This window comes from Grammomys surdaster, unplaced genomic scaffold (assembly GCF_004785775.1).
Source record: "Grammomys surdaster isolate TR1022 unplaced genomic scaffold, NIH_TR_1.0 371, whole genome shotgun sequence".
NCBI lineage: Eukaryota > Metazoa > Chordata > Mammalia > Rodentia > Muridae > Grammomys > Grammomys surdaster.
This window is the reverse complement of record NW_021604790.1, coordinates 6,339,812-6,354,811: the sequence shown is the minus strand read 5'-3', so window position 1 is coordinate 6,354,811 and position 15,000 is coordinate 6,339,812. Positions and strand designations below refer to the sequence as shown.

The 15,000-nt window shown below is 42.2% G+C and overlaps 1 protein-coding gene and 1 pseudogene across 1 annotated transcript in view; both read left to right on the top strand.

The window, feature by feature from the left end:
- The window catches only part of Ern1 (endoplasmic reticulum to nucleus signaling 1), a 91,396-nt gene that overhangs the window by 23,741 nt on the left and 52,655 nt on the right, over positions 1–15,000 (top strand). The window contains exon 2 of the mRNA XM_028780452.1: positions 6,800–6,920. Coding sequence (XP_028636285.1) covers positions 6,800–6,920 — 121 coding nt within the window. The remainder of the gene's footprint in view (positions 1–6,799; positions 6,921–15,000) is intronic.
- Positions 871–1,281, top strand: LOC114632029 (annotated as a pseudogene).

Below are 15,000 nucleotides of genomic sequence, written 5' to 3'. Positions count from 1 at the left end.
GGCCCTCTGGAAACTAGCACATATAGCTGTAGGGTCTGTTTCTGTTTTTCATCTGTTGTAGGAAAAAAAAGTACTAAAGTCTGAAATGGCTAGGCAGAGGTAATGGGCAAGCTCATTATCATGAAGCAGTGTTTTTCAGTGTTCGGGTACAAATAGTTCCTGGCTGTGATCAGTATCACAAAAGGCATCTGGGAGCATATTTAATTCATGTTAGTGATAGCAACTATATTTAGAGACAGGTATTTTCGTGTTTAAGAAAATTGCTGGCCGGGCAGTGGTGGCGCACGCCTTTAATCCCAGAACTTGGGAGGCAGAGGCAGGCGGATTTCTGAATTCGAGGCCAGCCTGGTCTACAGAGTGAGTTCCAGGACATCCAGGGCTACACAGTTGATAGTGTTTCTCTAGTACACATGAAGCCCTAGGTTTGATTCTGTCACCACATAAACCAGAGATGGAGGAAGCAGGATTATTATTGGCTATATAGAGAGTCCAGAGCCAGCCTGAGCTATGTAAAACCCCATCTCAAAGGGAAGAATAAATTATGCTTGAGGTTTTAAAACAGCAGGAAATTTGTAATACATACCTTATGAGAGTATGACAGGCTTTACATAGAGAGATCCTGCCTCAGGAATAGGGGAGGGAGGGATGAAGGAAGGGAGGGAGAGGGAGAGGGAGAGGGAGAGGGAGAGGGAGAGGGAGAGGGAGAGAGAGAGAGAGAGAGAGAGAGAGAGAGAACAAGAACTAGAATTAATTACTTAATTATAGTGGCTCCCCAGAGGCACTCAAATTGAATCAGTTAAGAACAAAACTTGCGGTAGAAGTGTTCTTTCTTCTTTCCTTTCTGCTGGGTGCCCACTCCTTGCTGTCAAAATGGGCAAGTTCATGAAACTTGGGAAGGTGATGCTGACCCTGGCTGGACGCTACTCTGGACGCAAAGCCGTCATCGTGAAGAACATTGATGATGCCACCTCAGACCACCCTTATAGCCATGCCCTGGTGGCTGTAATTGACCGCTATCCCCGAAAAGTGACAGCTGCCATGGGCCAGAAGAAAATCGCCAAGCTATCCAAGATCAAGTCCTTTGTGAAAGTTCATAACTACAATCTCCTCATGTCCACAAGGTACTCTGTGGATATCCCCTTGGACAAAATTGTTGTCAACAAAGAAGTGTTCAGGGACCCACCTTTGAAATGCAAGGCCAGGCGGGAGGCCAAGGTCAAGTTTGAGGATCGATACAAGACAGAGAAGAACAAATGTTTTTTCCAGAAGCTTCGTTTTTAGCTATATTTTTGTTTTCGTCATTAAAAAAAAAAAAAAAAAAAAACCAAAAACAAAACAACAAAACTTGCCAAACTTGGCAAGGACTGTGAGGTTCCTGTGGACACATAACTGGGCTAGAGCTCGGGTACTTATCCATCTTCTCTCCAAACCTTGTGGGTTTTTGAGATTTTTAGATTATTCTAGTTGTATGATGAGGGGCTTATTTTGGTTTACCAGTCAACCACAGACAACTGCTTTTCCTGTGTTTCTGAGCTATTCAAAGGAGGTGGGTGGCTTTGTCTCCACACTAGTAGTAGAGGGGCATTGATGTTCGATTTTAAGATTGATTTATTTACATATAAGAGTGCTCTATTTTCATGCATGTGAGGAGAGGAAATCAGACTCTGTTATAGATTGTCATAAGCCACCGTGTAGTTGCTGGGAATTGAACTCAGAACCTCTAGAAGAGATGCTTTTTACTGCTGGGCCACCTCTCCAGCCCCGTGAGTGTTTTAAATTCTACTACTGTGATGAGCTATCTGTGGCATTTTCTGTGCTGAGATATGTTTGAGTAATAAATGTGACGACTCTTGTTCTCAGGTGCTCATGATCTGATTGAGAGACTTTTGCTTCTCTAATCCTTGTCGCTTTTGGTGACTACTAATAATCAAAGGTGGTAGAGTTGCCTGATATCCTGAGATTGAAAGTGTGCCCCCTGAACTCAGGGGCTTGTATTTGTGTTGCTAAATGTAAGCTTCTCTCTCACCTGAAAACTTGTATGTTTTCTTTCTAGTTTATGAAAGACTTGTTGCAAATTATATGATCATATTACTAAAAATTTAGAAAATAAAGGAGAAAATAATAGTACTATAATATTGTAATATCTTATTTTTCCTCTGTAGTTTTTTTTTGGGGGGGGGTTGTTTGTTTTGTTTTTGTTTGTTGTCTTTTGTTTTTTCAAGACATGGTTTCTCTGTTTTAGCTCTGGCTGGCCTGGGATTCACTCTGTAAATCAGGCTGGCTTTAGACTCTGAGATCTGCCTTCCTTTACCCCACCCCTCACCCTACCCCCGCCAGTGCTAGGATTAAAGGCATTGGCCAGCACTGCCCAGCTTGTATATGTGTGTTTAAATTAAATTTTGTTTTGTCTTGTTTTTTTCCTATGTACCACATGTGGAAGTCAGAGGACAGCTTGCAGGAGCAACTTTCTCCTTCCACTCTGTAGATACTGTGAATTGAACTCAGGTCTTCAGACTTGGTGGCAAACAAAAACAAAAAAACAAAAACAAAACAAAACAAAAACAAAACCCCCTTACCTCCTGAGCCATCTCCTCCGCACTCTTTTTTTAATTTATTTTTGTTTATGTGTATGAGGGTTTGCCTGAATGTATGTATATATACTGCATGGGTACTTGGTGCCCACAGAAGCCAGAAGAGAACACCAAATCCCTTGGGAATGGAGTTACAGAAGGTTGTAAGCTGCCACATGGGTTCTGGGAGCTGAACCTTGGTCCTCTTCGAGAACAGCATGTGCTCTTACCTGCCAGCCCTCTCTTAAGACTCACCATTCGCTTTTTTTTTTTTTTATATAGAAGTAGGTGGGAGAGGGAACACACTATTTGATATTAGTACCAGAAACCTAATTGCAGCAAATTTACACAAATAGGACTTTGTTTTAAGGGCAGAAGTGTCTTTGAGCTTAAGGAAAGCCCTTCTTGGTGAGGTCCGGAGAATGATGGAGGGCAAGCATTCTCTCTTCATCTTTGAACAGAGTTTCTTCTCAGGCTTCCTTTTCTCTTTCTCTCATCCAGCTTTTTCCATATGGTTAAAAGCTACAAAACTCTACCAAGTTTACTATTTTCTACTTCAGCCAGCTGGACTCAGTTCCTACATGGGTTCCAAGACTGGTTTTACAAAGTGGTCATTCCTGTGATATCTGTTTGCTCTGGCCATGCAGTTTTCTCATGTCAGGGGAAGGCAGGGCCACTTGTAGCTTTTACCCTCTGGACCTTGTGAGCTAAAATGATTTCAACCATTCCCAAACAGTGACCTTTGGATCGTCAGATAGGATAGGTACCACCCTGGAGGCTTCTGTGGTTTCTCTCTTAGTCTTTTTTCCGGGTTCCTCAGGTAGAATTAAAAGCTGGCTCTTCGTCCTCAAACTTGAGGTCCTGCACAGTTAACAGATCCACTGGGCAGCAGTAAAGTTGGTTCTTTCTCCCCTTCCAGAAAGGAAGCTGGGCCATATCAAAGAACCTCCTGCCCTCCAGGCCAGGACTCCAGGGGATGAGCCAAGTTCTGGCAGCTGCTCCCAACATCACCCCCACTGCTTGCCACCTGTGGATCTCCCCATGAAAAAGGAATACAGGGCCTGGAATACTTGTCCTGCCATCTCAGGCTGCCCTAAGAGAACCAAGGGCCTATCCTTTAAGGTTTTTAAGAGAGTGAAGTGACCATTCTGGGGTCAGGCTCCCATTCATAAGTAACTGCCCAATCCTTTTGTTTTTAACTCATACTTTTTTTTTGTTTTTTGTTTTGTTTGTTTTGTTTTGTTTTGTTTTTCGAGACAGGGTTTCTCTGTGTAGCCCTGGCTGTCCTGGAACTCACTCTGTAGACCAAGCTGGCCTCGAACTCAGAAATCCGCCTGCCTCTGCCTCCCAAGTGCTGGGATTAAAGGCGTGCGCCACCACTGCCCGGCTTTTTTTTTTTTTTTTTCTTTTTTAGATTTTTTTTTAACTCATATTCTAAAAAGAGTGCTTATACCAAAATTCAGATGTTACAGTCTAAGCAAGCATTGTTGACCTACTTAAACTTAAGTTTTTCTCACCCCAAATGTACATACACTAGAACTAGATACTTTGTGGGATACCCTAGTGAAAAAGAAAAAGAAAAGCCAATTACAAAAGTGTGGCACAGTTGACTGGGCCCCATCTCAACAGGGCAACTTTCTCCAGGAAACTGTCAACTGACATATGTAACTACTTGTGACAACTCCTATGGAAACACTGTGGTGAGGGTATACATCCTAGCAAAGCCAGAGGACACACAGATTCCACAGTGCACACAAAGGGTTAGGTTCTGTAGTTTTTCACTGGCTAATGTGTATGAACATTTTTCTGTATCATAGATTTCTTTTAAGGTCTGTGTTAACAACATATGTAACGTTTGTAAGCTATGTTTCAGTTTGTTTCAGCTTTTTAAATATTAGAGAATTGAGTCTATTAAAAAATGCACACATCAAAAAAAAGAAAAAGAAAAATCTGGGCGGTGGTAGCGCACGCCTTTAGTCCCAGCACTTGGGAGGCAGAGGCAGGCGGATCTCTGAGTTCGAGGCCAGCCTGGTCTACAGAGTGAGATCCAGGACAGCCAGGGCTACACAGAGAAACCCTGTCTCGAAAAACAAAACAAAAACAAAAAAACAAACAAAAATGCACATAGTGGCATCTGAAATGTAAATAAATAAAATATCCAATTAAAAAAAATACACATAGTGTCACTGCGCCCAAAGATTTTTCTGTATCAGGAACTTTTTTTTTAGGGTATAGAAATTGAAACATGTACCTAAAGTCTGAGGCACCTGTGCTTTGAGGGAGGAAAGGAACAAGTGTGTGAAGAGTGTGTGTGTGTGCGTGCGTGCGCGCGCACACACTGGAATGAGGGAAAAGTGATGTGAGTGAATGTGAGCAGAGTGCAATGACAGACAGGTGTGAAAATGCCACTTTAAATACATTCTCTTAAAAGTGTCTACTTATTTATGTATATCTACGTTGGTGCTTTGCCTGCATGTATGTCTGTGTGAGAGTGTCAGATCTTGGAGTTACAGACAGTTGTGAACTGCCATGTGAGTGTTGGGAATTGAACCCCAGTTCTCTTGAAGAGCAGTCAGTGCTCTTAACCAGTGAGGCATCTCTCTAGCCTCTAAGTAAACTCTTTTTAAGAAAACTTATACTAACATTTCTCTCTGTTACTAGCAATGGATGATAAAGATAATTTCCACAATCTTTAGGTGTGAAATTATGCGTGTGGGTATGTGCATGTGAACACATGTGCCTGAGGAGTGCAGGGATTATAGATTCTCCTGGAGCTGGAATTACAGATAACTGTGAGCTGCTCAATGTGGGTACTGACACCTCAACTCAGAGTCTCTTTGCCAAGAGTGGTAGGCAGTCTTAACTGCTGAGTTCCTCTTTAGATTTTTTTTTTTAATCTCATTTTTTACTACTAGGAATTGAACTGGGGCTTTATACAACTGTTGCACCTGTGAGCTATGTTCCCAGCCCTAAAATATTCTGTTTTAGTATTTTTATCTTGGGGACTGGAGGAATGGCTCAGTAGTTAAGAGTATCGTCTGCTTTTGCAGAAGACAAGTCACATCCATCTGTAACTCCAGTTCCAGGATTTGATGTCTTCTGCTGGCCTCTGCAGACACCAGGCCTCCATGTGGTACACTTACATACATTTAGGCAAAACACTCCTACACATAAAAAAATTTTTAAAAAGAATCTATAAATAAAAAAATTTTTTTAAATCTTATTATTGTTTTATTTGAGACAGGATCCTGGCTATGTAGCTCAAGTAGATCATAATCCTGTTGTATTCTCTAAAGTTCTGAGACCCTCCCACAGGCACAAGCCACCACACCTGGCCTTCCGTTTTCATAATTTGTTGAATAATGTTTCATAATTTATTGAAAGATAGGGTTTAAAGTGTATTTTGATTGTGAAGAAAAGTTTGGAGTTAGTCTTTCTATCAACTTGCTCAATAACTGTAGCTTCAGTTTACAGTTCACATTGGAATCTTGACAGTTTTTGAAGTGTATTGTCCTTCAATTTTTTAAAAAAATGTATTTACATAGATGTATGTGTATGTAGGCCACATAGGATGGGAGCCCATGGGTTCCAGAAGAGAGGACATCAGAGCCTCTGGGACTGGACTAGAAGCTGTTATAAATGCCTCACATAGCTGCTGGGAGTTGAGCTACGGTCCCCTGGAAGCAGAGAATGCTCTCAACTGCTGAGCCATCTCTTTAGCCCAAAAATCTTGATATTTTAGCATATATACTATTTTATATAATACAGGCTGATTTCCTATTTTACTTTAAATGTGCTCCTCTAATTCTTCACGTAAAAAAAAAATCTCCTGGCATATGATTAGTTGTTATTCTTTTTTATTATGGATTTTTATAACATGCCAAGATTTTACAGAGTAAAAGAGACCCAAGAGAAGGAAGCCAGAGAGCTAACCATCCTGACCCCTCCATCTCAGGGGTAGCTGTCCATGGCTGTTTCAGAATTTTTTGTCATGTTAGAGTGTAGACCCATCTATCTGTCTGTGGGAAGGACCAACACTTAGAATAAAGTTGACTCAGCTCTTGTCTGGAGATGTGCTTTTGGATGAGAACATAGGTTTTCCAACCTTGGTTTCTTCATCTGGAAGATGGACGGTCATGTGAAGGATGATTTTGAGGGCAGGAGTTTGTGATTATACATGCCCAGGGTGAAGGAGTGGATTGACAGGAAGATACTGTATCTCATTGCAGAGTTTTGGAAGAACCAGCACAGTAACACTGCCTGAAACCTTGTTGTTTGTTTCAACCCTGGATGGAAGTTTGCATGCTGTCAGCAAGAGGACAGGCTCCATCAAGTGGACTTTAAAAGAAGGTAATTTGGATTGTTTTTGAGTGACACAGAACTCAAGTAAACATATTCCAATGGAAAATGGTAATATGTTTTTTAATAAAATAAGGACGGAGAATGAGGTAAAAAGAGGAAAAGGACTTGTACTCAAAAGTGGGTGAATTTAAGGCTTGAACTGTTATGACCACTGAATGCAGCAGATGAAGAACCTATCTTATCTCTTACGCTTCGTTGCTTCTGTATTGAGTTTGAATAGCTCAAGGCTTTTCTATTAATAGTTCTGGCTGCTTGGGCTTCCTGGAGACCTGCTGCATAAGATTTGTTAAGTTCTAATGCTTAGAGTCTTGTAATCATAATTACAAGAAGATATCTTCTGAACCATTCGAATTACTCACTTGCTTTTTACAGAGCCTGAAATAACCAGAGCCTGTAAGATTTGACATCCACCCAACCTCACCACGTTAACTGAGTTATTGAAGTGAGGCTTGTTTCTCGATTAACTCTCATGTGTCCGTCTTGTGCTATCACTGCCTTCTGGTGGTGAGGAGCTCTGCAACTGGAAAATTCATTGTATTTAATTTCCAAACTGCTCATCCCATATAAAGCTGTGCACATCTCAAATTCAGGGACTTCAGTGTCTTCTCTGTTATTCTGTCCATTAGTAATTCTTACTTGGTCTTAATTCAGACCTGACTGGTGTGTTCTCTTTTATCACGTCTACATGGTTTATTATTTTCATGAGCACAGCATTAATTTCCCTTTGTTAAGCAGTCTTCCAGATGGAAAAATATTGTCATATGTCAGAAGGTCACACGTCATTCTGTCAGTACTGCAGTAAGCCCACTTCCTATCCATAGCAAAGGCCAGCTCAAGTTCTCTGGGCATCCTGCCCCGCTTGTTCGGAACCTGCATGGAGCAGCAAGACCTTTAAGGCACCCAAAGAGCCAGCACCATGAAAAGTGAGTGGCCAAAAGAGCATTCTAAGTGCCTTCTTTGTGTTGTTTGCTTCACGGTCAAGTGTTTAACCTTTAAGTGTTTTATAATGAAAGTAGAATTTTTTAAATTTCAAAGCTGAGAACCACCAAGTCACAAAAAACTGGGAGAAATATTTGGCCATTGAATTTTGGAGACCTGTTCTTACATTTAGTGTCTCAAAGCAAGACTCCTTTGGCACTGAGCCACTCTGTTCTTCCCTGCTCCCTGCACACAGGTATTTGTTTTATAAGTATCGCTGGTTGTGTCCAGCACAACTGGGGCTTGTCTTGTCTGTTACTTCTCAAATGCGTCATCAGTCTGTCTTTCCCTGTGGCTTAGAGATGAAATAGGTTTTTAATTCAAATTAATGTGTACTAATAGAACCTTAGCCTGGGAAAGATACTGTTATGGGACGTTAAAAAAAAAGACCTTGTCCTCCAGGCACCTAGAGTTTGATAGGGATCAAAGACAGAGCTTCAGTGTAGAACAAGATTTTGTAACAGCTCAAGGAAGGTTGTGGCAGTGCGCTGTGAGCCTGTGTCCATCTGGGCACAGGATACTGGTGAGTGGCAATTTCAGAGGTGGGCTGGGGCTAGGGTGGAGATGGGGGGTCACTGGGACAGAGGCCTGAGACAGAAAAAGAGGTTGCAGGGTCAGGGAGAGGGCTGGTGCATGGATACACTGGAGGTAGAGAGTGGGAGAGCCACAGGGTATGTTGGGCCTGATTGATTAAACAGGAAATTGGGAACTATTAGCATGTTTGAACAGGTGAGTGAAGTGTTCGCCTTTTGGATTAATCCAGCAGTAAGTAGCTGTGTGGGAAGACAGCTGAGACCAGAGTAGGAGAGGCCACAGGTAGAATCTGGTAGGGCCTAGCACTAAGTAAGAGCTCAGACAGCTATTATTATTATCATCATCATTATCATTGTTATAATAATTATTATTTTGTTATTATTATTATCTGTTGTTGTTGTTGTTGTTGTTGTTTTTCGAGACAGGGTTTCTCTGTGACCTTAGCTCTCCTGGAACTCGGTCTGTAGACCAGGCTGACCTCAAACTCCGACATCTACCTGCCTCTGTCTCCTGAGTGCTGGGATTAAAGGAGTCTGCCCAGCAGACAGGAACTGTTCTGACGGTTAAGAATGGGTTAGTGATACTTACTTAACAATCTAATCACTTAAAGTGATATCCACCATGTTGTAGATCTCATTGCTAAGAATGAACTGTGGAGAGGTTGTTTTGGTTTTGTTATTGTTTTTGTTTGAGACAGGCTTCCTGTAGCCTAGACTGACCTCAAACTCCATGTGTAGCTAAGGATGACCTAGGACTTGATTTTCTCTCTCCACTTTGCAAGTGACAGGATTATAGATGTATATCACCAAACCCAGCAGAACTACATTTTAAAATTAAATTGAGTCCTGGGTAGCAGTAGCTTCAATTTATATTTCTTTATAATGATAGTAATACATTGATATTGTGAGTTGGAAATATAATTTTACTCTTATGGTTATAACTAAATATTTCAAAATTGGCATATCTAAGCTATTAATATACAACTCTATTATGAAGTTATAGACTTCCTATAATAGTTCATAAGAATTATTATAGACTCTGAAGATACATCAAGGGGAAAAAACAGGAGAAAAAAAACCTCCCTTGCCTGAGCTCAAGAGTTTTGGTTCTAGTAGGGACACAGATAGGAAAGAAATCTGTGCTTAAAAGAGCTGTCAGTGCTAGGTGGGGGCAGGGTTGAGGGACCGCACTTTTCAACAGGCCCCACAGAGAACACGTCATTTGAGACATATGATGAAGTGTTATTGTTTGAGTTTGAGATTAGCTCCCACAGGCTCATGTCCACAGCTGGTGGTACTCTTTTGGGAGGTCTGGAAACTTAAAAGAGTAAGGCCTGGCTGTTGGCAGTAAGCCCCTGGGGACGAGCCCTGAGGCGGATAACTGGAACTTACTTTCTCATTGGTCAGCATGATGTTGCCAGCAGCCTTCCATTTCCACTCACACGGCCTAAGCTTCTCCTGTCATGCCTTGACTTGAGGGTGGAGAGATGACTCAGTGGTTAAGAGCCCTAGCAGCTCTTCCAGAGGACCTGGGTTTGATTCCCAGCACCTGTGGTAGCTCACAATGGTTCGTAATTCTAGTTCCAAGGTATCCAGCAATTCTTTTCTGGATTTCACAGCACCAGGCATGCCAATGGCACATAAAGTAAAATAAAACAAAACCAACCCTGTGAGCCAAATAAATCTTTTCCCTCTTAAGTTACTCCTGATTGTTATTTTGTCATAGCAATGAGAAAAGGAACCAAAATACTAGGTAAGGGTAGGTGTTTCCTCGACTGAAGAGCATTGGAATGGATGGCTGTGGCAGGAGCAGGGCAGGTGGAGGTACACAGAGCTTGGAGAGATTTGGGGGCCACACAGGATATAAGGGACCCTGTTCTGCCTTTATATGATTTATTAGAAAGACATCCTTTTGCTTTCCCGAAACAAAATTTATAGGTAGTGGCTTACATAGTTTTACAAACGGTAATTAAAACTGAAAAATAGGAAAATAATTTTTAAAACGAGATAGAATCTTGCTGTATAGCTATATAGGCTGGGCTGTATAGCTCAGGTTGGCCTCAAATTTGTGGTTCTTTTCACTTAGACTCCTTAGAACTGACATTTTAGACGCATATTACATCCCAGTATATGGGAGATAGAGGCAGGCAGATCTCTCTGAGTTCCAGGCCAGCCTGGTCTACATAGTGAGTTCCAGGACAGCCAGGGCTATTTAGGGAGCTCCCGTCTTAAACAAGAACAAGAACAGCAGCAGCAACAGCAACAACAAACCAAACAAAATCAAACAAATGGAACTACCTGGCATCTCTGGCCCCAGTCCCTGTGGGCATTGGGAATTGTGCTCACAGATTTCTAAGTACTTCCTAGTGAACTGCATCCCCCCTGTAAAGAATGCTAGTGCTAGTGTAGGGCCTGGTGGCCATGGAAGGACATTGAAAGAAATGGAAGAATCCAAGCATAGGAGTGACATGCCTAGGAATGTTTTCTTGCCAATGCCACAGGTTGGCTCCTTACACTCCAGTGTAATGGTAAGTGACTGTGGGGACTTCAGGAATAGCATAAGGGTGAGACTCCACACTTGCATTAGTGTCCTTGTGAGAACAGGACAGACCTGTCTGTCTGTGTTCTTTCTCTCTGTCATGTGAGGGCACAATGAGAAGATGTCTCTAGCCATGAAGAGATTTCCTGGACAAGAGCCAAGCCTTGCTGGCATTCTGATCTCAGAATTCCAGCATCCAGAACTATGAAAAATAATTGTCAGTTGCTTAAGTCTCTCAGTCTGATGTTTTGATGTTCAAGCAGACTAAGGTACCTTTTATCTATAAATGAATTATCTTTAATATAACGAGTGATTTAGTCCAACAGCTGTATTTCCTTACCTTATTCTAGTTCCCAGTAACTACATAGAGAAACTAAGATGTATTTAAAACTGCATTTCAATAGCTGACCAGCTAAATGATCTATCTTAACCTTCTATGCTAATCTGGCTACCTCCCAGCCCCATCCCATGATACTCGCATATTATTATTGCTCTGGCTCTTTGGGTGTGTTTCCATGATCTCTTCCCAACGACCTCTTCCTCATGGCTCCAAATCCTCCATCCTCCTTGCTGACCTCAATCTCTCTCTGCCTCTGTCTCTCTGCCTCTGTCTCTCTGTCTCTCTGTCTCTCTGTCTCTCTGTCTCTCTCTCTCTCTCTCTCTCTCTCTCTCTCATTCTCTCTCTCTCTCTCTCTCTCTCTCTCTCTCTGTCTCTGTCTCTCTGTCTCTGTCTCTGTCTCTTCCTCTTCCACCCTTCCCCTGCTGGTGAACATCCTGCCCTATTTTCTATTCTGTCCAGCCACTGGGTAATCAGCATTTATTGACAAGGCAGAGTATAAATGGTAAGAATTGTTCACACAAACTTGAGATAAGAGATTCTTGGTATAAGCATTACAATGCCTTGCCTGGTTTGAAATAAGAAATGAGGGCAGAGAAATCAGCATCTGAATAAACACAAGGCTAAACTTTACACAGAGTACAAAAACATGCCTCCATGTATCCTCCAGTTTGAGGATGAGCAGGTGCTGTGTAGAGTGAGGCTGAGTGATGGGGCTAGGAAGAAGTTGGGATGCTAGGCAGTGGTGTGTTGCTGTGTCCACACCAGGGAGGGACCCGCTTGGGCCTGAGACAGTGGAAGAGACCTGTGAAGGCAAGCACAAGCTTTTACCCATCAGATTGCTGTTCCTCAGAGTACATGTCTGGGATTATCTGGGATTCCATTTCATTGTTTCCTGTTTACTTTTTTTTAAGGAGCCAAAAACCTACAAATACTACCCTCAGATCCACACTGGTTTTTGGCAGGTACAGTTGCTCTCAACCAAACACATGTTGCTATTCCCAGTAATAAAGGTGTCTTTTGCCAAAGTGGAGAATTATATATACCTAGCAGAAAAAAACAAGGCTTCTGTGTTTTTGGTACTAAGGTACATTGTGACATTTTGCTTTATGTAGTCAGCAGTCTTCATCTGCCTCTGAAATCTCCCCAATGATCAGGCTTGTGTAAGTTCCATTTCTGCAGCTTCAGACCAGATGCCAGCTATGTGTAACTCTGTTCCATATTAGCTTCACAAAGTTCATGTTAGGCCACCTGTGCTGGTAGTACACTCCTTTAATCCCAGCACTCTGGCAGAGGCAGGTGGAGTTTGAGGCCAGCCTGGTCTACTGAGTGAATTCTAGTATAGCCAGGGGCCACACAGAAAAACCCTGTCTCAAACAAACAACAAACAAACAAAAACACAAAACAAAACAAAAAACCCCAAAGCTCGAGTTGGCCTGTTACAACTGAATGAGCTCTTTAGTATTCCCAGGACTGGCTTAGGGCTTCTTTTCTCCATAAAATACTCATTGCTGCTGCTTTTTAGCACTCAAACTTTCATCAGATTTCCAGTTCTTGTGTAGTAGCCCAACCATATTTCCCTCCATTTCTTTTTCAGTAATGGTAGATACAAAGGACTAGGTCCAATTTAGAATAATTCTTACTAATCATAAAAAAGATTCCAAGCATGCACATGGCTGCTCTCCCAGCCAGACTCTTTTGGTGCCCAGCAAGTGGTTAATATTGGAGATTCTCAGGAGGGGTTAGAACAAAATTACTTAATTGAAATTTGAAGACAGACTTATACAGCCACATGAATTTCCTATTCTAAATGAATGCTTTTTTCCGTACCTTTTCCTATGCCGACAGTTATGCAATAATGCTCTCTGCCATCCTCTTACTGTTCAGATGGCCATCAGGTCCTGTTGTGCAGATTCAGGAAGTACATTCCAAATCTGACTGCCACTCCTCTCAGTCCCCAGTTCCAGGTCATAGCCACACTTGTGTCATCCACCTCTTAGATTCATGTGGCAGTCTGCTGACCACCATCCTGATTCCTTACTGTCTGTTGCTTGTAATAGCCTCCCATTTGCCTGTCATACTGCCATTAGATTCACACACACACACACACACACCCTTCAGGGACAGTTGTGCTGCCTCCAGTGCTGGCCACCTATATCCATGTGGAGAGAGTATCACCTCTTCACAAAGAGAGGAAAGAGATCATGAGCACCCTTGATGGGATCATTTCAGTTTTGGACACTGTACCACAGCTAGTTGAGAGGATTGGACCACATGATCAGGTCTGGGCTCATAGTATGCCTGTAAGACCATCAGTCTTCGTCACTCACATCTCAAGCCTCACTCCTTTGACTGGCACAGAGCTCCTTACCAGGTCTCAGGGACTTTGGTCTTATGGGCTAGTGAGATGTTGTGAAAGTGGTATAGACATACATGCAGGTGAAACCACATAGATAGATAGATAGATGGATAGATAGATAGATAGATAGATAGATAGATAGATACTTGGCCTTGACTTAAAATAGTGTTGGACAAAGAACCCATAGCCAGATTACCTCCTTAGTCTTCAGGCAAAGTGAGCCCCTTCAACACATGGGCTCTGAGACTCTTCATTGCAACGAATGAAACTCTTCCAGCTTGTGCTGAGGTTTTGTCTTCTTGCTAGATTTCTCTTCCTTGATGGAGCCTCTTGACCACTGAAGGGCTCAGTTAATATCTAAAGCATTTAATGCCAGCTTGGTTCCCAGGACCCTTCTGACCTTGGTTCCCAGGACCCCCCTGTCTTTTGGGAGTACTTGGAAGTGTGTGAGACTTTGCCTCCTTGCATGCATCTGTCCTTGACATTTGTACCACTGTGGTGGCAGGTAGTTCTTGTTTCTTGAATTTCACACAGCTTTTTGTGCCTTTTGTAGTACCTGTTGGGTCGAGTGTGTATTTTGAGGAACAGTCAAGAGATCTGCAAAAGAGTGACAGAGCATTAGATGGGGAAATTTTGAAATATGATGATGACGTCTTTGTAGTTCTGTTTCTTAAGGAATTCCCAGGTTTTGGATGATACGTGTTCTCTTCCTTTCTACTTCACTGCTCAAGTACAAGAAAGGTGTTTATTTCTTCTCAGTGTCTGTGAAGGATTAAAATTAAGTCTGATATGAGGAGATTATGACAAACTTTTTGTTTGGTTGGTTTTGTTTATTTTTTGAGACAGGGTTTCTCTGTGTAGTTCTGCCTGTCCCAGAACTCACTCTGTAGACCAAACTGGCCTGAAACTCACAGAGACCCACCTGCTTCTGCTTCCCAAGTGCTGGGATTAAAGGTGTGCACCACAAACTACCTGGCATGACAAAGCTTTTTATTTCAGAAATGCACTGGGTTCTCTACTCTTTTTGGTAGTTCTGAGGATTGATACCAGATCCTCATGCATCCTTGGCAAGTGTTTTACCAATAAGCTCTATCTCCAGCTCCTTTTATGCTTTTTATTTTTAGATAGTATCTCACTACTTGTCCAGTCTGGTCTTGATCTCATTTTGTAGACCCTGCAGGCCTTGAACTTTCGATTTTGCTGCCTCAGCCTCTTGAGAGTTAGAATTACAGGTATGTGCCATCAGGCCCAGCTCTCTGTCTCTGTCTCTCTCTGTCTCTCTCTCTCTCTCTCTCTCTCTCTCTCTCTCTCTCTCTCTCTCT